Genomic DNA, 26,407 nt, shown 5'->3' on the forward strand with positions numbered 1-26,407 from the left:
TTAGTAATATTACTGGTATTATGGCTATTATTGGGACATACCATCATAAGTATTGGGATTTCTGAAGTATCATGTATCCGGATTATGTATAAAACCATTCTTAATATGGAGAAAGATAGAGAAAAAAATAATAATGCGATGAATCATATACGATTCGGAGAAATTTTTCGGTGTCATTGTCTCATATGTGTGAAGCGATAAAACATTTCATTTAATTAAAATGTACACATATTATATACCACTCTATTTTATTCTCACCTAGAAAGACATTGTAGAATTATAAAATATCCCAAAATGTCTTTTGGTGAAAATATTCGTTTTTTTTAGATTTTGATTTTGGATTTTTTGATAGAATATTATAAAATTTAACTTTTGTATATTGTATATATTTTGCATATATTCTTTTAGTATTTTGTGATAATTTTTAACGTTTATGTAATTTTATATTTAAAAAAATCAAAGATTGACCCAGATGATCTTTATTTGACATTAGCGTTTAATATATCATATGTAACAGGTATAATTTCTAATCGGAAAAATCAGTAGGAAAAATCAGTGGGTAAAAACATTGATGATTATCACTGGACGAATGAAGACTGGTTAATAATAAAAATCGGTTTTCAAGGGTATTCACCATTCACTTTGTTCTGGGAATCCCTTCACTATGATCATTGAGAAGTTTCAAAATGTACGATTTCTCTTACAGAAAACTCAATAATCTTAAAAACAATTTTAACTTTCAAAAATTTATAGAAAAATTGAAACTTTTTATTACTTTTTTAGACAAATATTTTAAATTTCTTCAATGAAAAATTGTAAATTTATCAAAGTCTTGTCCTTTGTATTAGAAATCATTATCTTTTTTAACAGAAAATTGCAAATTTATCTGTCCTGTCTTTTTTTAGAGATCGTTATCTCTGTAAGATTACGATATACATAATTTGTATTGCGAGACTTCTAATAAAATCTCTTGTTAATAGCACGTTGTCAAATGATAATTATATCTCATCGCTGTTAAACGTTTTATTCACGCTTTGAGGAAAATTAACATAAAACTAGTCGGAATTATCTGTTTTCGCATGCAAGCTATCATGCGTGTGGGGAATACCTCTGTCTTCTTATATAGAAAATATATGTAAAATACTATTCTCGCGAATTTGTTACAATCTCTCTAAGGTTTCCCCTATTTAGCAATATTAACTGGAATTCGTCGTTATCAGTAATTATATATACTTGTCATGCTTACCATTAGTCGATTAGTAACAACATTAATTAGAATTCGTCATCAATCACGTTATTTTGTGATGCTTGCAATTAATTGTTGATGATAGATTAGGGAATTCCCATGCTATTCTTCTTAGGCCAGTGTTCTATTTGTTAGAAATATGTACATTGAAAGAAAAGATTAGCTGCAAATTAGATGGTAAAATATGGCATTTTTAATTAGCTGCAGCAGTCAATTTTTGGTTGTGTTGTAGCCTATCGAAAAAAAAACCCTATACTAACATTGCGGATAGGCTAACGCAATCAAGGCTGCTGTAATTAAACGTGCTATGCCGTATCTTCAGCCAATCTTTTCTTTCAGTGTGGGATCCACAAGTTCAAGCCATTGATATATGCGACAGGTACAAATGATACAGTTTCGAATATCGTCCAAATCGGCCGAGCTCTATTATGAGGTGAGGTCGAGGTCGATACTGATCAGTTCTCGGGCAAAACTGTCGTTACGCCTACTAAGCGGAAGGTCGAGGTCGTTTCGAAATTCTCAAAGAGGACCGCCGTGCAGGACGATCAGGCAGGGTGCAGAAGGGGATGATTACCGAAAATGGCCGTGTATTTGCCGCAATTACCGGAACAACGGTAACAAAACAAAGGCACTAACACAACACTCTACTCGGATTGGTGTCGGCAGAACCATCTGTTGGATAATAGTCCGCTTCTCTCGAATGATTCTCTATGAGCGGACGAGTGAGAAAAGAAAAATAACGTCCTATTCCATTCAGAACGAAGGATCGTTTTTTATCCTCTTCTTCTCCGCTCCTCCTTTTTTGTCTAACAATGCTTTATTACGGTGACCATACGTCCTCTGTTTTTTTTACGGACATTTTCAAATTTGTCGTTTTCCAATTAACACTATCCTATACGTATAATGCATTTAATCATTCTCTTATGTGTATGTCCTTGCAATTATTTTTATATTATAATAAATAACAGATCAGATCAGTAAATACATTGGAAAAGTCTTATCGTATTAATTGGACTTTTGAAAGAAAGGTATACAAATCAGACACTTACAATAAAATCTATCAAACATTCTAATTAATATAATCAGAAAATTCTGATCAACTTATTTGATTTATATTTCTTGTTGGTACAATTAGAACATTTCTCTCAGTGCGGTATTCTAAATTTAAACTTTCTCGAGAAATACAATAATCGCATTTCTTAATTGCTAGATTTCGTAACCTGATGAAAAAAATATTCATGCATATTATGGTAAGGTTAAACGTGGATTGAATTACTTATTGTATAATATATCGATTAAATGACAAATAATTAAATGTAAATTAGCTACGTCATTTACATCTTTATTCCCCTATGCATAGGAAAATCCACTCTTTCATCTATGCATAATGAGGAGCGTAAAATCCGATCTACAAAAATAAGAGCAAATCAGTTCGAACTTTCCATTGGATTTTCCATCGTTATTCGATTAATAATTTAACGATCGACGTCACGCTGCTCTATTTCGTCGTCATCATCGTTGATTTAACATTCATCGCAGCTGACCATTCACAGCTGACCATTGTCGTCACGCTAATGCTCGCGTTGTCAATTCTCCAGTGATCAATTCTCAGAAGGCGACTTCTTGTTCTTCTTCGTGGAGGATCGCAGCCTCGTCGTCGTCGATCCCGTGGCCGAAGGAACATACGAGTCCTGACCAAAGGAACTCCGAGTTGTTTACTGCTGTCCTATATTTTTCTCTTTCTTTCTCCAGCCCCTCTCTCTCTCTCTCTCTCTCTCTCTCTCTCACTCCGCGGGTGTGAAACCACAGTGAGGTGGTTTTGGTGCTTAGTCCTCCGACCAGCCATCTACTTAACGAACCATCCATCGACCGCCGTCATTTCGCCGTTTCTCGGTTTCCCTCCCATCTAGCCGCCGCCCCCGCTCTCTTCTACCATTTCGATCCTTCATCTCTTCACTCCGCAATGCTACCGCTATCCGGCGATTCGATCGACCTCATCTTCTCGCTACCGACTTAAGATTGTTCAGAGATTTCTTCTCCGCGCTCCGAGAAAAGAGATCCGGCTTAGACGATCGTGACTGCCTGCAACCTTGATATTAGCAACCTGCATAGAAGTTGCACTGCAGTCATTTTATTATCAATTGATGTTGCAATTTAAAAAGCAAACTTTTTCTCGTCTCAAATTACTAATTACATAGAGAATAATGTTTTAATTAAACCAATAAAACGCACCAACAACAAGAATGACATTTTAGTGAGATCAAACAGAATTTCTGGTTATAGTAACAACTCATTTCTGATTATGATAACCAGAAATTCTGCTTGATATCACCAAAGTGTCATTCTTGTTGGTACACGTTTTGTTATATTAAAGTATTATTAAAACATTTTTTTAAATGCACGCGTAAATCAAATTAAGCTAATTGGAATTAAATTGTATATTTAATCGCATAATGCACCGATGATTGCATAATTTGGAATTGCTACATTCGTGAAAACATATTCCGTTTTTTTTTCCTTATTAGTTAGATATCAACATTTTCCTGTCAGGTAACATTTTCCTGTCAAACTTTTCCTTAAAGCTATTCGAGGCGAGAAAGGAAAGTGATGTCGTGAGTTCGACATGCTTTCAGCGAATACTAATTCGCCTTATCGTAGTAGAGTTAAACAAGATATTATGTTACGCACAATGATACAATCAATGAAAAATCGGCTATTAGATGCTAATCAGTCCTTAATACTTTTTAAAATACCGTTTTCAAGTTGTTCGTTATTAATGTCAAATATAAGGATAAAAAAATCGAAAAAAAATATAATCAAACTTTATACTCATTAAACTTTATACTTATGTCAGCAGCATTTAGGGAGAAAATGTACGGATTTACTTTGCCTAACGCGCGCGCGCCATTACTTTGCTACTGTGCACATCTTCGGAAATACAAACGTCTTGTCTAAGTGCCTCATCCTTCACAGCGTGACACGAGCAGGATTCAGAATCTCGGGCGAGCCGAGAGATCATAACCGTTAAGAAGAACTCAAGAAGCTCGTGGGGCTTCGGTTCCCACCGAGATAGATGCTCGTTCGGTCGTGTAATGTAAGTCGATATTGCCGCGTCGTCTTAATACAACGTCGAACCAAGTCTGTCTATATGCGATCGATATATCGGTCGATATGTCGGCACATAAACCGGGCATAACGTAGCGAACGAAAGAAGTCTTATGCATACGCGCGCTCAGGAAACTCGCGCGTATCGCTTACCATCAACGATTTCTTCTTATACCGAGTATCCTGTCTCGAGGATAGTGTTTCTTCTCGGAGACGACGAGATCTCAGCAAGACCCGATCTGTCCGATGCTGTTTCGATCTCGTACGTCTGATCGAGAGAAAATATTAAAATATCGAAATTAACAGAAGACTGAAAATTTTCTACATGATTTCTACTCATTTACCCTACTCGTTTTATTCCTCTGTCATTACATCAAAATTGCGAATTATTAATAGTATACAGTTTTAACGATGATTTGAAATCTTTAAACTTATTTTCTGGAAAATTTTGTTTTTTGTGTTGTGTCGTTGCAGCAAATAAATGATACGTAAAACTTAACTTTTGTTGTAATATCTTTTTCATTATCTTATAAAGAAGATATGTTGAATTTGTGCTACGTCAAGATTAGAAAAAGGACTAGATGTGTAAAACTATTTTATTGTAATATCTCTTTTATTACCCTCTAAAAAAAAATAATAATAATGATATATATTATATAGTATATATTATATAATGCTAATACCTAATAATAATTATAATTATAATTATAATATTATAATAAAGTATTGAAGTGCAAACAACATAAGATATAAGTAAATATATGTGTAGAAAGTGTAAAATAAAATAGAAAAAATGCATCTTAAAACGTGAGGCATCAGCATAATGTTGTTTCGAAGTTTAAGCTAACAATAAACATAAAAGTAAATACATATACTTACATAGGTGAAATAACAAAATAATAAAGTGCCAAAAATATATAAAGAGAAATAACAAATCTGAAATAAAGACCGCAGCAAATTAAAGCAATAACATTCGAGATAACATACATTTAAAAGGAAAATAAAAAAAATAATAATAAATTGTAGATGACAAAGACAAAAAAGAGATATATAAAATGTATGCTATGTCAACATTATAAAAAGGACATGCATTTATTTCGTTTGACGGCCTCGATTCAATTAAATTAAAATTGGTGCGTAAGAAAAGGAATACAAAGTATCGACAGATCCCACTCAGAATAATTCGATTGCGCGCTCTTCTTTTCGATCGACAGATCCTGCAGGAGTCAGTAACCCGAAGGTTCAACCTGCGAGAAACCGAGATCAACAATGCTGTTGCTTCACGCGCTGCTCGACTTCAATGACCATCGCCGGTAATTTCGTTCGCTCGGTTTGCGTTCTCTCGCCTTTCCTCTCTCCTTCGCCCCTCTCTCTCTCTCTCTCTCTCTCTCTCTCTCTCTTTCGCAACCCGTTCTCATTCACATCGCCATTCATCCCCAGTGCATTCCTTTATCTCGCTGTTCTTGGACGCTCCATTCAATTCTCCGGTTCCGAATTTGTAAGAGAAGGAAATCTGTTTAGCGTAACGTCGCGCCAGCCGCAAAGTTTGGGCCCCTGTGTTTCACACGCACGCATCATGCCGTAATTTGTCCTGGCCCGGACAATGGGGCCTCAGGTTTAGGTGCTGAGAAAAAGAACTAATCGACAAATTTGCCTCTTCCCCTCTCGCTTTTTCTCAGCTCCTTGCTTCATCTCTTTTCTCTTCTAGCGCACTTTGGTGTTTGTGCCTTTCTTGGATATCATCTCTTGGTCAGGATTATCTCTCTCATGCATCTTCCTCTTGCTCGCACGTTCCCGCGCAATTTTCAGGATGAATGAAGAACGAAGCATGAATGGCGAGCTCCATCGATGCGCCCGGAAATACCGAGGCCTTAACTTCAACCGCATAGTATCGTAATAATTGCTTGTCAAGATTACATAAAAACTCTCGATCACGTTCCGTGCAACATCTTACGAAAGTGTTAATAAAAATTGAATTATATTGACTTATTTGATAAGAGAATACGCGATTGTGTTTTTTTTTATTATGTTCCACACAATTTGCACGTTTACATCTTATTATTTATCTTTACATTTCGCTGTTTGCTATACTTTTAAATCATATTTGTAATAAATTGTCATAAAAAATAAGATAAATGTATCAAGTACTAAACTAATAAAAAAGTATAATTAGTTCTATAATATTATTGATCAATAATTGTATTGATAAATAATTATATTATAGACTGTATTAATAAAATTGCATTACAAAAAAAATTAGTAGCCATACGAAACTTTGTTTTGTCGGCGATCGAAAAGTACTAACACGTAAATTAAAAAATGAATACTTTAGTAAAATTTAATTAATGTAGTATTACACCATCTTGATTCCACCAACAACTAAATTAAAATTTTTTAAATTGAAATTTTCAATTTCTCATAATTATAAGAAACATATATTTAGACAAGTGCAGTACAATATTTCAAAAAATTCAAAAATGTGGATACTATGTCCTAATTAAAAGATGGTAAGAAGATGAACGGATCAATGAATTAATGCTTTGTAAGCGCTGGATCTCGGTGTAAACTATTCTTTTTCTATTTAATCTCTCATACAAATTCCAAACGTTTCGATCCTAGTTCGGATCCTTTTCAATGTCAGAAATTTACATTCGCGAAATCATTATGTTTCCTGGTACACTAAATGAAAGCATTACCATATATTATTAATAAATGCAGAACATTGCTTAATCTTTAAATTAATATATGTATATAAAATTTAATTCAACTTACACAAGTTTCGTCAAAGATAACGAAAATAACAAAACGACAGCTAACTCATCTAATAAATAAGACAATATGTATCGATAAAATAACTAAACATAGAAAAAAGAAAACATTGAAGAGAGGAAGCTTTATTTGTTAGTTCAGTGTCTGAAGCGTGTTAGACAGCGTTTATGACAACCTATTGATGAATAGTAATATGACTTGCAATACATGAAAGAAACATTTTTTTTTCATAATTATAATTATTTTTTACAATCAAAGTATATGTTTTTTTACTTATTTTACAAAATATTTAACTTTTTCTTTTTAATTTGTCATTTTCTCGTTATTATTGACAAATATCATAATAATCACTAATACACTGATGACTTTTCAAATTCTGAACATATTCAGTAGAACATTTACTCTCTAACAAGTAAATACTATTGTCTTTTCAGGTGAAAATATATCGTTCCGCTGCTAAACGTCGGTGTGAGATTTCGCGAACGAGTTTCCGGAGTTTACTTGTAATTTTGTACACTAAACGTTTCCACAGGACCGCCTCAAAAGTGGGCGCTGAAAGGAAGCGACTTTCAATTACGCCTTTTTCGCTTCTGAAAGGCCGGTTATTTATTGTGTCTTCGAAAAGCGACGGAAAGGATAATTGAGGTAACAGTACGCTTCGTGTATACGTACGTGTATTCAGCGATCCTTTCTTCACGTAATTTTGGGATCATTTTTCCCCCTGAGACGTTTCAACAGCGTCCGTCATGTACGTGTTTCTTTAATTCGAAACGAATATATTGCTTTTTATAAATAAAGCAAGAAAATATTCCGTATTTTTTGAAGACTTTCTATAAATCCGTTTAGCTTGGTTGCGATTGTTAAATGAATCTAGAGCACATCGGAACGCGCAAGAAAGTAGTGCAGCAAAGATAGAAAGAATCAGATAAATCAAGGAGACCTTTCATTCAATGACACTGCTACTTCCCAGAATAACTTCTTGTTTGTTCTCTCTGCTGGAGACTCTACAATCTTTCAGCTCGAACTCGAGCTTCATCCGGATTCGTCTAAATCAGTATACTCAAATTCCTTGTACTGAAGCACGGTAGGGTCACGGAAGGCCTTTCATTAGGATCCGGGCCGACGGAACTCGCGTAGGTGGCCCTGCCCTCCTTCAAATATAGCGACGACGAATTTTCTTTCCCATTTTCAGATTTTTCTAATAAAAGTAATAATCTCAGAGTGATATTATTGTTGTATCTTTATTTATTATTACGTTTTACAACGAAAGATTTAAACTTTACGGTATTATAGTAATATAACTCTCTATAATAAAATATATATTTTGCAGTAACTAGTCATGTCATAGTAATATTATTATAGGTAGACTTTGAATATTATTATTATAATTGAAATTTTCACGCAGTTTGTGCAATTCTCAGTGAAATTATACATTGTTTTTCATTTGGAAAGTGCATGAAAGTACTTTTTCCTTGACGATGATAATTCTGTGTTTTTACGGCGAATTAATATAGCAGTATAGTCTCTAACTAACTGAAGTATCAGCGAAAGCGGTAGTAGATCGTTAATCAATTGACCACGCTCAAGTCGTGTTGCTGATTGGCTATCAATTAATTCAGAGTAAAAAAGAGTGCAGTTGAAGAGGGCCTCGGAGAATTCTTGCTCGACTGCGCTAGGTCGACGTTTCAGATGGGTCGTTGCCGATTGGTCTTCGATTCCGTTATTGTTTATTGGCTGAATTCTGTCACGACAATGCTCGCTGATTTTTTGCCGACAAATTGCCGTCGTCCGTAACGACTTTTTTTCCGCGAATCATCACGCACGTACGAATTCATTTTCACGTTTCAAGCCACCTTATCCCGTATGTATCCCGTACGAGAAGTCCGAGTTAGACAACTCATTGAATCTCTGAACGTTCTTCAGTTATATATATAGAAGAATAAATAATAAAAATTTCACTACCTCTTTTTTCTCATAGATTAAAGTTATTACGTTTGTCAGTTAAATTTCGATATACCGGAAAGTCAATTATTAATAAATAAAATGGTGAAATTTACAGGCGGATATCGGAAAATTCTTCACTGGTATATATTGCCGATATTAAAAAATAAATAGGGACAGATGAGACCTGTAACATTGTGAGGCAAAATGGTACGATCGAAAGGAAGCAGCCGTGCCTTCTCGAGCGTGGATCACGTAACTGCCTCCTCCACCTTCTCTTGTCTTGTCTCTCGTTTCTTTTCTTCTCTTGTTCCTCCGCGAGAGTACTCTCTTCTTCCCTTTACGTATCCATTCTATTCTTCACTCTCTCTCTCTCTCTCTCTCTCTCTCTCTCTCTCTCTCTCTCTCTCGTTCTCTCACCTGTCCTCTCTTTTCTTCCGTCGACACGATCGAGTCAGTGTACCGGTGATGCTACGAGTACAGGAATTTCGTACAGGAAAAAAAGACTGGGAGCATGGGCTTCCTCTGATCCTAATTCGTCTACCTCGCCTCGGTACTTCCGTTCACCCGTTTTAGTGTTCCTCTTTCCCACAAAGAGCCTCCCGTGTTTTTTTCAATTATAGGTACCCCGATCATCTATAGATGCATGAAATTTGCCGACGGTACATGGCGAGATCTACACGGATGTGTATATCTTTCGGAAATACCGAACTTCATAATCAGCTATTTCACTGGATTATTCGTCGATTACTCGCAGTTACAAGATCTTTTATCCGAGATTACGGGTACGGGAGCTACGACGGAATCATGACGACACTGGAATTTGTGATATTTCCGGTAGTGTAGATACGAAAATCGTGTAAAGAAAAAGGATCGACACTGTTTTGGCGCGCATGGAATCTGCTTGCTGACATTTGAGATTAAATGCCGAATTTACATTATGGAATTTATGATGAAATAAGATACACTTATAAAGTATACTTATGAACAACCAGCGAACAACATATTTGAGGTACGTGACTCATTGTCAATACTAACCGTGAACTATCCGATCAATTTAATATCTTCAATATGATTCATGAAATCAAAGTCGTTAAGTTGGGAAGAAAGTTTCCTCCTAGCGGCCCGAATAAGAGTATGCTAATTCATTGTGAATATTTTCTGCGAACGGCAACGATTACGAGGAACGTGGTGGAACTTTAAATCCGCCGGCAAAGGTTGGGATTATTTACGATTTAGAGAAGTAACGGGAAGGAACACGGCATGAATCGCGAATGACGTTTAAGAAGTTTTTTTATCATCATAAATTAAAGAAAGCGGAATATGTGACATTCTCAAAATGACTCATATTTAATTAAAGGAATTGTTCATTATTTTAAAATAAAGCTCGGTGTTTATTGAGATACCTCCAAAGATTTTTTTTGTGCCTATATAGGTATACGAATGTTATAAATTTAAAAAAGCGAAATATTTGACATTCTCAAAATAACATATTAATTAAAGAAATTGTTCACTATTTTTAAATAAAAAGCTCTGTTTTTATTGGGATAGGATTTCAAGGTTTTTTTGTTCGATGTGCACGAATGTTTCGGTAAAATGACGATCCCGATCTCCGTGAATCACTTTCTCGCTTCGCTCGTCCGACATGATTCTTTCTACGATTTCAGCCAGCGAATCAACCTTGGATCGATTTGCTCGAGATCGCTCCTCGATCAGCTCAAATCGATTCGAATCAGTATTCTTGATTGAGGGACGTCTCGATTTTCGGCATTGAACACTCATCCTTGCATAATCCGCATCATCTTCCAATGATTTCGTGTGCGCTTTTCCATTTTATCTACGGAGATTTCAACGATTGTCTAAAAGAAAATTTTAATGCTACAGTCACATTATTATTGAACTTTGATGTAACTTTAACGCTCTCTCTTATAGAAATCCCGCTTTTAGAAATATTTATAAAACTAGAAGGCAACGTGTTGGAAACTATTGTCTAATAAAAAAATTCTTATCTTAGAGTTTGTAAAGATGCCTTTTAAGATGCTTTTTTGCTTAATCTGGATTAATGACGGATTTTTTTAGATCTGAGTACCGGAAGTTAAATTGGCAATAAACACGACAATGAGAAAGGCGTGAGCAGAAAGAAACGTGGGATGTAGTAATAGTCTGTCTCCAGTGGTCTGGAACTCGCGTCGATCGCGTGGGAAAACGGTGGATGCATCAGAGCAAAGGGTTTGATTCGATCGAGTTTGCCCTTTCGAGCGGACGTTTTATCGAGGTACGTGTCGCGCATTATTGGTGATGCATTTTTCAATCGTCGTATTTAAGGAAGTATTTTTATCATCGTATATCTAACACTATAAATTTATATTAGAATCTATTTTAATTTTTTAATCGACAAAAACATACAAATGTTGCTCCTTTACTTTAAAAGTGACACAACTAAGAGAATTAACAATTATAAGTGAAATATTTTTAAGTAGAAATTAAAAAAATTAAGTTTCCTAAAAAAGGAGAAGAACTATTTTTCAATTTTGTTCAAAAATTATTAACTAATCAATTTATAACGGCAAGAAAAATGATATTCTTAACATGATTAAGTATCATCTGTATCATTTTCGTTTCACAACCTTTAAAAAAACAATTTCTTTAGTTGTGAAAATTTTGATGACTTTTTATAAAGTTAAATTTTATAAAGTTAATTTACTTTTGATGGTTTAGAGTAATATTTACTTAATTAATTTACTATAACATATCGAAAATCACGTTTCGTGTCTTTCGAAATAAGGGAACAATTGTCGAGTGAAAAAATTATTAACAAATTCTAACACCGGTGCAAATTCCGAGGGATTTCACAGTGTCAGAAAATAAAGATATTCTAGGATTAAAGAGAAGGGACCATCTTTTAGCGCAATTGTTCAATTTTTTTTGCCGCAGGTGGGCGAGATTATCGTCAAATCCATGAATATACTTCACTAGTAGAACTAATTAGGAGGTTTCTCTAGTCAGACACGCTCGTTGACTTTATCGCCGTCAGGAGATACAGCGATCCTTTGGGGACTCGAAGTCAGAAGGCGAGGAAAGGAATCGCTTGTGCTTCCGCCTATCTGCGGCTAAGTCTTTCGCCTAGTCCCTATCGTGTAACATGAAGAATACGTGGAAACGGAACGGCACGGCTGCCCTGTTTATTATCGCGGTTGGGCTAAGCGGTCGCCACGGGTTTCCTTAAGCCGTCCGCCAAGTGCGCGCCTGATTGGACGGACACGAAGGATGTTGTACCACCAGGATACGCGATAAACCGTCAGGCGATAAAGTTCCACCGGGCACTTCCACAGAGCAGGAGGATTTCTGAAATTCCACTTTGCGGAAGGCGTAAGATTTCTCAATAGAGATTCGAGATCGTTCGGAATCCTCAGAGACCAGCGAATATGTTAGAATCCACCAAAGAGCAATTCTTTCTTTGAGTTTTTCTAAAGAAATGTTTCCGAAGCGCATAAATAATAGATAAGACTTTTTCATTTTATAATCTCCAATTAACTCTCTTTTTTAATCCTAATTGGTATTCGTCCTGAAACTTTCTTAACTATTCGCGAGTCCAATATACTTTAAATTAATGCTAAATCTTTGCTTAAAGTTAACATAGTTGAATAATTTTTCTTATTTTGAAGGTGAAATCTGAGGGAAAAAAAAATCAGTAACTTAAAATTATTTAAAGTTGAAAAATATTTATTATAAACAATTTTTTACAAGTACGTAGAAAAAAAATGACTGGATTTGCAAATACCAATTAGAGTAAACACAATTTTGATGCAAAATTGATCGATTAATTCTTTAATCGTAGAAATATACGATGTTAATTTGTTGAAAAAATTGTTTGTACTTGACGGAAGATTCCTTAAATGAATAGAATGGTGAGAAATCTAGAAACGCTTTTTACTACAATGTGGTCACAAAGCATTTATAAAGATGTTATTATCAAATCATTACGCAGTCATATTAGCATTAAGTTCTTTTTTCATGCAAAGTAGCAATGTAAGAGTCAGCCATAAGCATATGGTTCGCGCAGGTATAATACGTGATGCATTCGACGTTTCTAATTGGCCAGGACGCCATTTACAGAATGTATTGCGAGGTAAATAAGTACTAGGAGACGCAACAACGGTGGAAGTCTACGATGGTGCCGACGGATTTACGAGTTTAATTAAGTTCTGCGGTCGCGTTTGTCATTTTAGTAGGCATCGAAGACTCGTTGGCCAAGGTTCGAACTTTGCTTTCTTATAGAGAAGTGCAAATTGCAAAGAAGAAAAGTTTACGTCGTCGTTTCTCAAACTGTGCGACAGCGATAATCCATTGTATTTACTTCGAGAGTCTCTTTTTTCGCACAAATCTTCGACGTATCATTATTCAATATAACTTAATGTATGACTCAATGCAATTTTATGTATAGAACATTTAAAATTATCTTAAGAAAATTGTAAAGAAAGCTGAATAAATGCGTTAACTTGCTAAGAACGCTGCTTAGTGTATCATAGATCTTTTCACGTCCCATAGACGATTTAGCGCGTGTTAATAACCTCGTGATAGAGCATGATAGGGGTCGCCATGTTGCGAGGGTGAGTCGCGATAGGAGTGTGTGTGACACTTTCCTAATTGCCTCGCAACTCCCTTTCCCCTGTTTAAGAAAAGCAACCCTTATCCGCCTGTTTCTCGCGGGGGCTGGTAGACTTCGGATCGGGAACTTTCGAACAACTGGACGTAATCCAATGCTCTCTACTGTATTATAAAGATAATCATTTCACACAAGAAGCTCTATACCTTTCAAAAATATAAGTAATTTTATAAACGCACAGAAAAAAATGTTCGGTTTGAATTAACTTACAGAATTTTGGTGAAAAAAAATGAATGGTTCAGAATTCTAGTTAAATCTAGTAAAATTCTAGTTGAAACAACCAACATTTAGTAGATTTAATCAGAAATCTAGTAGATTTAATCCAAATTCTTAATCGTTCAGTCTCAATCAGAATTCCAATTCAACCAAACATTTTTTTTTCGTGTGTAATAGTAAATACAAATTTCTGTATACAGAAATATACTATTATACTATATATTAAATCTCTTCTTCGATCTCTTTTTCGAGGTTTTTATATGAAAATTATTCGATAAGTCGACAACTCTCTACTACTAATCTATGTACAAGAAGTTAAGCGTACGTATATACATTTGTATACGTTTTGCAATATTTTATTTTTTATCAATTTTGTATTCAGATACAAAAGACTGTGTCTTTTAAAACAAAAGTTTTTAAATTTGTTGCAATGGAAAATCACGTTACTCCTATTTCTCCTCGTCCCATTATGCAGTGTCGCCACATGAATAATGTCCTGATAAATATTTAACTTGGAATCTAGAATTGATTGAGCAACGCCCTTGACTTGAATGTAGTTTAAGTTTCAAATTTAAATATTGATTATATATTCAACAATGTCATTGTGTAAAATGTAAATTGAGAGCCGTAATGCCATATCTTCTCATAATAATGTGAAAGAGTAACTAAATTATTTTTTACATCCTTGAATTTTTAATAATTTCAATGCGGTGAGATAAAATTGTGATTGTGCTCACTGGATTTACGGCAATCGGATGTCGGTTAAAATGAGATATTGGAATTGGACTCGCCGTATAATACGTACACGGATAAGATCGTGCTGTTCTCAAGAACATCGAAATAACGTTTAAGTAAGAGTGCCAGCTGCAGCAAGTAGCAGCAAGGAGGCGTAATAATCTCGTACAAGCACGCACTAGGCTTCCATTAAGCCACGTCGGCAGCATTCTAAGTACTAACGAGTAAAGTGCATGAAGGCCGGAGAAGTTGGGTACCGAGATCCACGGTAGGACAATCAGTAGGTGGAAAAAATCCGCGGAACAGCCGGAAAGGTAGCCGCATTCTTGGTAGCTGCAGAGGCACGTGGGAATCGCGAGATCGGGCCCTCCTCTCTCAACGCTCTTTTCACAGAGGCTCCTCTTCTGTCTGAATATCTCGGTCCCAGCGGTGTAACGTTGCTCTCCCGCGTGGCTCGTCGTCTTTTTGGATATCTTCTAGGTAAAGTACGAGCATCCCTGGTAAATAGGTAAAGAGCCAAGAGATGTGCTGCTGGACTGGTGCAGCCGCGGCCTCTTTGTCTCTTTCTCGCCGGCGAGTAATATGCCGGCAAAAGGGGGGGGGTGGGGGATATGAGAGAGATGATTCCCTTCTTGCTAACTCGCGACAAGCTGCTCCTGGATTCTTTGCGCGCACCTCCCGGGGACGAAGCTCGCAACGCGAATTACACGCTTCTTAACCCTAACCACCCGGTAACTGGCCGCACGTAAAAATCGTCAATCGTTTGCACGGCCGAAAAATATGCCGGCGAATCATAATCATGAGAGAGATAAATAAGTAAATAGATAGAGCATTTTGCGCTGTTACAAGAACCAAAAAAAGCCCTCTAAGAACATACATGCAGCAAGGAATGATGACAAAAAAAAAAAGAAAATAAAAGAGTAATTTACAAAGTAAATAAAATAAAGCGATAAAAGGCAAGAATTATAAAAAGAAGAACGTAAAAGTTGAATGAAAAATATATAGAGGTATACGAAGAAATACAGTATGTAAACAACGAGAAGCTCGGCAATTAAGTTAACAGAAAAAAAGGGAGAGGAAGAGAGGAGATGATTGTTTTTTTTCTCATTAAGATTCATTGATATTTTTCTTTCTTTCTTCTTTTCGAAGTATCTTCTTTTGTTATTTTTATATTTTTAAAATTTATGAGATTCCAGTTCAAAAACCCGTTATCTATTTTTCCCATCTGGCAGATTTTTCTAATTTTACTCGACTGTTGGTTTATCTTAGCCGGATAAATAACTTCCTCTTCGTAAACCACCATGACGCGTCTTTAGAGAAACGTAGTTTTCGTCCCTTTCTCCAACAACGAACCTCTTAGAAGGCATGACGGACAATCCTTCTCTCTCTCTCTCTCTCTCTCTCTCTCTGCATAGTCTCTTGCCAGAGAGAAGAGAGGAAGAGAATGACTGCGCGACGAGAAGGAGGAAGGACACGAAGACGGGAAACGAGAGTTCGCTTGCAACTTATACGAGTAGACGTGGAGGCAGACAGAAGGAGTCAGCACAGAATATACAATCAGTATGATTGTTTGACACCCCATAATCAGCGTCCTTACCCCTACTATGCCGGCAACATCGTGGCTTCACCGTTCGTTTTACCCCCTCCTCGCCCGCGCCCGTTTCTCCTTTTCCTGGTGCTCAAGCAGGCACTCCTCTCCGTTCCTTTCACGTTGATATCACTTGAGAGAGAGATCCGCTCCTCTCCTCCCTTCTCTCGCCTCTCATTCCTCTCGCATCATCTCTTTGGGTACCTACTCGGTCCGTTGCCACTGCGCGCGGGGCCTCATTACCCCGATCATGACTCGAAATGAGACTCGGCGGGGCAAGGAAGAGAAACGGACACGGTTATATTATAAGAGACAGAAATAATGCTCGCTTCTCTTTTTTCTTCACTTAGGGACCTCCCAACCGACATGGCGTTTACTCCTTCAGCGAAGACAATGCATACGGAGTAAGAATTTGTACTTCGAAATTTACACATGGAATTGCGATACGCTCAGAAAGCAATTGTCGCATTATCCTGCAATATTCGAGGAAAATTGTGCAAAATGTTTTCACTCTCTTCTTATTTCTATTTTATTTTCTAAACTATCGAAGCGTAAATCTTATCAATTTCACATAGTTACCCGCTATTACATTTTTACTCTAATACTTCTGATAGGATTTTTAGCGATTTCACTTCTTCTTATAGAACTTTCCGGCACGTACGTGAGATTTAGAAAGCAATCATGAGATGACGAAGTCACGGAGAGCAGAGGCGAGAAGGAGAAAGAGAAGGAGGAGGAGGAGGAGGAGGCGAATAGGTTTGATTCAGTAACGTCGCAAGCGAAGCGAACCGAAGATAAAAGGAAGAATCGCGCGAGCGAAGGGCAAAAACAACATGGATCCAGCTCCGGATCGATCGAGAAGAGACCGATCGATCCCTGGTATTACGCAGACGTGCACGTGAGTCGTACGTGAGTGCACGGGCATGTCGGGTGTGCCGTCGGCAGAAAGAGTCCGAATCGAGTGAGAAGAATTATCTGAAGATGGAGGGGCTGCTAAAGACAAAACGGATAGCTCTCCACCTCTCTTCCCTCCGAGCCTGACGAGAGGGAGAAGATTACATTCACTGACGCGCTTGGTCATTTTACACCGCGAGAGTCTGGTGTATCGAAATTAGGAACTTCTCATTAGAGACGCGAAGAAGGAAAGGAGTGTCGAATGAGCGATAAATGGAATATTTATCGAGATTGCGAAACCATTTATGCCATTTATGAAAAAGTAGTTGAAGCGAGAGATGTGTCGTTGACTAGTCTGGTCCTTGATGGCCTTTTACACTCTAAGCGGCTAACGAGTTGTTTTACATTCTTTGGAGTTTTTCTTTCGTGCAATCATAAGCTTTGCGCGGATAAACAAGCTAATTACGATGGCCGATCCATAGAAGTGTCTCGAGTGACGAGAAGTCTCTCAGTCCGGAAGGTGACGGAGGACCTGATCGCAGGGCGAGAAGAGACGAGGAAGCCGAGGGTTGTGGAGGAGGAGATTAGGGCAAAGAGAAACCGCAACGTAGCTTCAAAGAGGTCTCACCAGCCAGAGGCGCGTCTACTTAACTTTGATCAGGTCGAGACCGCTGATGCGAGACGAGCCGCGCAGAAATAAAGTGCCTTGCCTCGACCTTCCCGCCTTTTTGCATCCTAAATTATCTCGATAGTTCGAAATATCCGAAGCTATCCGAGACGCGGAGCACGGATAGCTTCTGTCGTCGTCGAGCGAGAGAAACGATCGCTTTTTTGCCAGCTAGACGAATTTCTACCGTAATTGAACGACTTAAAGCGCCACCGCGGTAATTTTCAAATGATTCTTTATCGTTTTTATCAGAAAGAAAATTTTCGTCGAGCGGAAAAATTTTGTGAGCGAAGGAAAATATCTTCGCAGAGGTCTCGATATCCATGACCGATGACGTTCTTCCACGAGGAGGAGGACACTTTTTCCTCGTGCTATGGCGACGCAACGGTGCATCGAGAGAGATCGGCAAGGAGGGAGATGGAAACGGCAGGTTGAATGTCGTTATTACGTTGAATTAGAGGGTGCAGAGCCGGAACGAGGTATGAAACTATTACCTCGCGAAACGGCAGAGATCTCCTCTCTTTCTCTCCCATTCCGGCATCTCCCACCTCTTCCTACCTCTTCACCCTCTCGCGACAAAGGGTTGGGTGGGGTAGAACGCGTTTCGACTCGCTCTCTGCGAAGAATGTTGTGCGAAGAGAGCAAGATGATGATAGCGGCACACCACGCTTGTGATATTCATCACATAAGCCAAAGAAGCAAATAAACTGGAAGATGTTGTTTCTACTTTAACACTTAGACCAGCGGTATGTAAATTTTTACTAGGTTATAAACAAGCACCAATCTCTGCGATAATGTTACTCCAGAGTACTCAACCATCATACTCATCCCATATACTCAACACGGACAGAACAGTTTTGCTGATGTATTTAAAAATTTAGCTGGATCTATAAATAATTTTGTTGTTTTAGGACCAAACTAATCATAAGTATTGCTGAAGTGCTACGAAAAGTTTTAACACTCTAGCAACTAATTTTAGTATCTTACATAATTATTTTGAGGGTCTAAAAAAATTATTTTTAGATCTATATCCAGCTATATTTTTAAATACTTCAACAAAACAAACAGTTCTTTCCTGAAAGCTTTTTTCCAAAAATTCATTCACACAATAAATAAAATAAATATATATCTTTAAAACAATTCTTGTCAATAAATGTAAAAATTTTTTTCTTCTTTTCAAAAAAAAAGAAACGTCTACAAAAAATTATGTAATATCGAAACAATATTATTGTGTAATATTTTTTAATTTTTTAAAAAGATCTGTTAAAGAGAGATTCATATTCGTTTGTATCGTAATGAGGATTTACGCGCTGTTTGCTTGAGTTTTAAATAGAAAAAAAAACATTTGCATTTTATTTATTCAATTTTAACGTATAAATTCTAATGAGATTGTGCAATATTAACTATTCACGTAAAACAAATCAGGGATTGACTTAGAATTATCAGAGCGACTTAAAATAGGCAACAACAAGATCAGAACTTACCGCCGTGCTGAGGACTACGCTTGTAGCAATCCTGATGAACGGAAGAGCCGCCAGTAGCCCCGAGGTGTGTACTGGAAGCCGGCGATGCGGTCGGGTCGGTGTTGTTGGGGTTGGTGCAGGCACCGCTAACCGAATTCGTGGTGACGTTGTTGCCAGTCTGCTGGTCGTGTAAGTGACTGCTGCTGTGATGATGGTGATGCTTATTCCTTCCGAACGATTCGAGTTCTCGCAAGTGGGATCTGAACGAGGTCGGCGCGTCGAGGAAGGGCCTTTGTCCTAGACCGAGTGCGCGGAATTGCTGATGTTGCTGCCCTGAAAAAGAGTTATTCACTACATACATATGTATATACACATTGTGATCGTACTATTCGTACTGCTCGTTTGTAAGTTTGTGTCGTTTAAATTTTAATCAATATAAGCCCTAATTGATATTCGAGAATCCAATGGACTCGAACATTTTTCTAATTATGTGCCAAAGATTTTGATAAATGGTTTATTACAAATGCTGTTCACAATTTTATCTAATTTTAAATTATATAATCTTATTTTTTTGAATTTTGATCTTTACAATGAAAAAATATCGTTCAATTATATAAACACTTTAAATACATTAATAAATTACGTACACTTTAGATACATTAATTTAAAGTTTTGCCGGTGATACCAATAGGTTCACCTGTGAATACCAGTTTAAAGAAATTTCGGAGCAATCAGTAATTAAGATTAAAACTTGAAGTGAAAGAAATAGAAATAGAAGTGAAAGAATTCGAATGTTTCTTTTTTATTACAAATCGCAACTTCGCGAAGAATTCCAAAAGACGCACTTTAAATATTTTCTTTAGACGTAATTTGGATTTTTTTGTCGCTTTGACACGATTCGGACACGTGGAATTTCTAAATCGGGCAGATTGACCAGTGCGCGTCTACGTCATTAGTCCAATAGAACAGGATAATGAAGAAACTCGACCTCTCTTCCCTTGATAGACTTCAATAGCATTCCTCGCATATCCGGGACCTCACGGATAGACAGAATCTCGAGCCAAGTATCGCAGCGCATACATAACGTGGGTATTCCGATTCCCTATTACGTCGGATCCTAATACACGCTTGATACATATTGTTACACGACAATGCACATGACTCGGCACGTGCACAAGCTCGGCACGTGCACAAGCCCGGACACAATAATCGGACGGTGCATAGACGAAATATGTTAGATGTGGGACAATTGATAGACTTCAAAGTTTCGTTTGTCTCTCTACGGACATCAGCATGTAAGTACTAAAAGTTTGAGATTACAGAGATTAACTGACAAATATTGAAATTAAATTACAAAGGTCATTAAGAAGTAACCTTTCCAAAGTGTAAAATTCATTTCAAGGAAACGCATGGCATGAGACAAGAATTAAATGTAACATACATTTTCAGACGTGTCTCAAGAGTTATGAGCTTTCTACAATAAGTCATTACCTAAGCTTTAAGTCTTGAGCCATAAGAAATTTACCACTCACAATCGAATGTGAGAAGAATAATCGACTATGGTTGGTTGACTTCTTAAGATTTGAACTTAAGTAATGGAAAACCTATTGTAGAAAACCTATTAGGGTGAAAGCATAGAGTCTTGCATAACGCATAACGCATAATGCATAAGAAAATGAACCAATCCAAATCCTTCAGTTTCTTTCTTTCCATAAAATAAAAGACTCTGACTGGTCGATTTTTTTATGTTTTACCCCGCAAACACAATAGAGAATAGTAAGCCTTAAGCCTTAAGAAATTGATCAATCACAATCGAATGTGAGAAGAAAAATCTATGATCGATCAATTTCTTATAGCTTAAGGCTTGCTACTCTATTGAGGGGTTATACGTTTTACGTTATAGAAGAATTTGTGTTCCTGTCTTTAATCTTTGTCATTTAAGACTTTTAATATTTATATACCGGTACCCAAAAAAGAGAAACAATTCAGAAACTCTGAAATCTATCAATTATCGATAGGTAACAAAAGTAGCACGTTTGCCTTCACCGTTTTCCCATGCTTCTCTCGCAATCTCTTTCTCTCCTTCAACAGTTTCCGCACGAAGGAGAAGCCGAGCCTAGGCGCAAATTGTTATTCTTCGAGAGTAGAAGAGGAAGAAAAAGAGAGAGAAAAGGAAGGTAAGGTAGTGAAGAGGAGAAAGATGGGGAAACGAAGGTAAAGGAGAGAGAGAGAGAGAGGGGGGGGAGAGAGAAAGAGAGAGAGAGAGAGAGAGAGAGAGAGAGAGAGAGAGAGAGAGAGAGAGAGAGAGAAACACCTCCGGCCACGAGGGCGAACGACAAATAAAGTTCGACCACAAACTGCACGAAATTGTTGGCGAGCCCAGATGGTCAGCTTCAGTGCTCTGAACCGATGCCTACAAGATTATTCCTTGCTACCGACTACCACGATCGGCCCGCGCCAGAAGATACTACAAGCGAGGGGCCCGTGTATAGGGCCCCGCGCGGATCCCACGACTTCTCACGTACCGGACGCCGATAATGCCCCAAACGTACGGAACGTTACGCAGCGATGGGCCCGTCGATGTACCCTCTGCTTCGTTCAGGCTCTCGCGAAAGGTCAAACGGTAGACACGAACTTCTACTGTAAAGTCTTTTCAGTAAAAGTGGATGTTCGAAGAAATTTGAGACATCTGTGTGATGATTCAATGATATATAGAGATGAAATCGTTGTGGGATTTTTAGATATGTACGGATTCTTTGCAGAAAGTAGAAATGATAGATATTGAGATATTAAATATTATATATATTCGAGATTTAAATATTATTCGTGTATATCAGCGCAGCTATAATTTCAGTAAAAGTGAATGCTTGAGAAATTTTTTGGGGGACAGACATAAATAATTCTCAATAAAAAGAGGTCTCTCTTTCTCTCTCTCTCTCTCTCTGCCAGGAAAAATGCTCTTTCTCTTTGATTCGATTCGTATAAGATTAATTGTAATACGATACATTTCAGATCTAAGTTCGAACTTTGACTGGGATAACACAAATTTTTTGCAATAAATTCTTTGCGCTGTTTTAATTGTAAGACGTTTATTAGCATCATTATTATTAAATTGATTATCACTTTAATTTAAGTTGTGATATTACTATTTCATCTTTAATTTAAGACTGCATTTTCAAGATTGGCTGTGATCAGTGCGCAGTTTGAAAAACTGGAATATTTAAAAATTCACATAGAAACATATAAACCGAAAGAATTCATATTGAAGTATCTAAAATTTCGATTAAAATGAACGCTTAAAAAAACATGTGTGCAAAGAATCCATACATAAAAATTTCGTAACGCGATTTCATCTACATCACCGAATCATCTCTAAATTTCTCAAGCGTCTTTTATTGAAAGTATAGCCACATTGATAGAAAATGACGCAAGTAAAATTAGAATTAGAGTTGCAATGTTTGAATTTTAAAAACTTATGACGTAGTTTTACAGAATAGATTTGTTCATACACTGTTAGAAATGTAATTATGAGTTTCCTTTATATGTAAGTGAAGCTCGTGGTTATAAACAAAATTAAAAGTGATTTAACTGAAAATTAAGTTACAGTAGTTACTTAAATGTAATGGAACGTGTGCATTAAATTTATAAAATTTAACATACTTTTCATAAAATTTTATGAAATTCCATACAGATGTACACAAATATACTTTTCTATATAGTTATAAATATAACGTAATGTCACGAAATTAAGTTCAAATTGTGTAACTTAAAAGTATATTAAATTTCATGAAAGTTTTAACATTGCATGTATAAAGCGCCCTCAATTTATTATTGTGCTTCAAAAGGCAGTAATAAAAGCCAAAGTTGAATTAACAAAATATTAAAACTGTTATAAAAATAAATATTATTTTTTAATAAAATTGTTTTTTAATTTATTGCTAAATATAAAACGTTTATTCAGTTTGAAAGCTATTAATGAATAATACGTATTCAATTAAGTAATTGAATACATATTGAGAAGTATATAACAGGGAAAGAAAGTGAAGTTATGCGTATTTATTGTTTCAGTTAAAACGTTATTTTAATTAGAAATGTTTTAAATGCTGTACTGAAAGTTGTTAATACTAAACTGTACTGATTTTCTATCAACACAATGATATAGTCATGACGAGTGCAATCTGGCGTTAGTAAAGAATGCAAATATAAGAAAAAGAAGATGCTAGAAGATCGTTAGAAAAGACGTATGAAAAACATTTAATTACAATAAACAAGAATGATGGTGATATAACACCTTCATCAATCGCCTCTCCGGCTTGTGAAGCACGGATAAGAAGAGAGAGAGAGAGAGAGCGAAAAAGAGAGAAGGTAGAACGGAGAGAGCAATAATTCCAATCTCCACGGCACGAATGGTGGACTTATCTAATCAAAGTGTGGCGGCTCCGGGAGGACGGAAACAGCGCGGCTTTTTCCTCCTCTCTAATAACGGGGCCTCTCCCTCCGCCCGTCTTACGTTCTCCTTGACGCCAGTAGTGCCCAGACCAGTGCAACGTTTCCTCGATTTCAATTCTCCTTTGCTCTCTTTTTTACATCACCTAACGTACTTCGCATATCCGTGCACATCCGCTCTCGATTTCAGATCGTCGTAACGATAACTGCGAGTAACTTTTCCAGAGACTGCCATTCACGATTGTATACTCGAGCGGAAGCCCCGCTAGATCCGCCACTCTTCGACGTCGCTTTTATCAGGAGGTGGTCTTTAATCGGACTTTTCGGTCGCCGATAGAGCCTTCCTCTGACCGGTATCAGGATCAAGAGTTGGCCACGAGGGAATCCAATCGCGAAGTAGCCCAGTTCCAATTTTAACATTTTGATTGACGGCCGCCGACTGCCGAAATTGCTTCGTATGATTCCTTTTCGTCGCTATCGGTTTTCTCGAAAACAATATTTAAGAGAATGTCGATTGGCGAACGTACGATTTTGTAGAGATAAAGCGGAACATTGATTGACCCGGTAGCAAGAAATCAACGAATCGTCATCGAACCGGCGGCGACGGATCGGCACTTTTCTCGTGTATCTCACTATACGGAATCTCTATACGGAGTCTCGCGAGTTTCCCAAAAAGAAACATCACGTGGTGTTTTGTCGCTTGTTATTAAACAAAAATATAAAACTTATAAAGCTCATTCCTGGTGATATACCAGGCGTTGCCTCGTCGATCGTATTAAAACGGGAAATTATTTCGTGAATCTATGGCATGCTACTAATAGACGACATTTCAAATATGGATCAATTACGAAGTGAAGCAAATTCAATTTCGACCTTTGACTGACAGCACCCATCCATCGATATCGTTTCGCTCGCTTGCATTTCGATGATTTTGGGCCACGGTGACGGGCAGCGGCCACTTTGTTTCGCGGACGCCTCTCCCGTTCTCGATTTATCCATACCGCGCTCGATCCGTTCTGCGTTACGCTGCTGTTGCTGCTATCGTTTCAGTTATTGGCAACTGACAAATTACTTGGACACTACTTCGTCGTCATTGATCCGTCTGTCACGAAAAGTCAAAGTATATATATATATATATATATATATCACCTTGCGTTCTAATCTCTCTCCGAAACGAAAGATTAGACATGTTTTATCAAAAATATTTTTCTTTTTTTTCCCAACGGAATATTTATAAATCAGTTAAATAAAGCACCGGCAAACATGTTAAGGTTGGTGCCTACGGAAGGAATGGTTTTTATGAAGTATCAAAAAATTTAGCTGCTGACCTAAAGATAATTTTATTGGACTCTGAAAATAATTATGTACGCTGAAGAAAATGTTCTGATTAAATTAACAATGAATAAGAATGGCATTTTTTTTTTAAAGGAAAAACGGAATTTCTGGTTATAATAACAGTCTCATCAAGGTGGTTTCTCGTTGGCTCTTTTTATTAGTTTGATCAAACCATTTTTTTTCAGTATAGAGCGTTCAAACTGGCTGATGGAACGTTAATAATTTTCACAGCGTGTTCATGAAATTCTGATAATTATTTCGACGATTCGACAAAATTATTTTCAGATCTGTATCTACCAAAACTATTAGATACTTCAGTAAATAAATCATTCTCTCTTTATAATAATATTTCTATGTGACTTTTTAAATATATTTTCCATTTTTTCAAACTGTACGCTAAACACGACCATTGCAGTCCTGAAACGCAGTCCTGAACTAAAGATGGAAAAGTAATATCACAAATAAAATTGATCGTCAATTTAATAATAATAATGATGTGTAAGCATCGTAAAACACCGCAAAGAATGTATCCATAATGAATACTACTTAGTTAGATTTCGAATCTGAACGTGGAATGTATTATAAGGTTTTTGTGACTAAAGTATGCACTTTTAAACTTAAATTGAGATAGGTATAGTGTTTGACATTTGGCGAAAATAAGAGTTCTAGGAATAAAAAAAACAGATCTATAATTTATCTTGTGGATTGAATGAGAGAGAGAGAGAGAGAGAGAGAGAGAGAGAGAGAGAGAGAGAGAGCCCTTACCGGATTTGCCTCTCTTCCTGGAGGACAGGAAAGATTCGCTATTCTAAACTCTTTCGCTGCCGATGCTACGAAGCGGTGAATTACGAAAATTGCTCGATTATTGGCCACATTGGGGTCTATGGGGTGACACGGGGTGCGACGCGGAGGGATGATTTTCGATAACAAAAAGCTTGCGATTATGCACGCAATAATGAGAGCCGGCAGGTGTCTGCGGGGCATCGGGCGTCGCGCATTGTTGGCAGCACAATGAAAGCGCTGCCGGTTGTTTTGCTCGACGGCGTCCGTACGCCGGTTGCTGCTGCATAGATTGTCTCCCTGATGCGTGCCAGTCGATGAAGCACGCCATCGGCGATGCCAAACCCGTGTATGCAATATGTCGTCATGCGTGTTCTATTCCGCGACGGTCCGTGCCACGCGACACGCGTTCGTTCGCGTCTCTTTCGGGTTTCGAAAGGGCCAGTAGGTCGGCGACGCGACGTCCGATCCGATCTGCCTGGTCCGGTCTGCCTCGAACCGACAGCTTAAACGATGTAAACAAGTCCCTCGTTTAAACCGGGTTCCACCTACCACT

General features: G+C 37.3%; 1 protein-coding gene across 1 annotated transcript in view; it reads right to left on the reverse strand.

Moving 5' to 3' along the window:
• LOC108753992 (protein lozenge-like) overlaps nt 1-26,407 on the reverse strand; it is a 39,952-nt gene that overhangs the window by 2,781 nt on the left and 10,764 nt on the right. Inside the window, exon 4 of the mRNA XM_018495987.1 lies at nt 19,312-19,623. Coding sequence (XP_018351489.1) covers nt 19,312-19,623 — 312 coding nt within the window. The remainder of the gene's footprint in view (nt 1-19,311; nt 19,624-26,407) is intronic.

This window comes from Trachymyrmex septentrionalis, unplaced genomic scaffold (genome assembly GCF_001594115.1).
Source record: "Trachymyrmex septentrionalis isolate Tsep2-gDNA-1 unplaced genomic scaffold, Tsep1.0 scaffold74, whole genome shotgun sequence".
Taxonomy (NCBI): Eukaryota; Metazoa; Arthropoda; class Insecta; order Hymenoptera; family Formicidae; genus Trachymyrmex; species Trachymyrmex septentrionalis.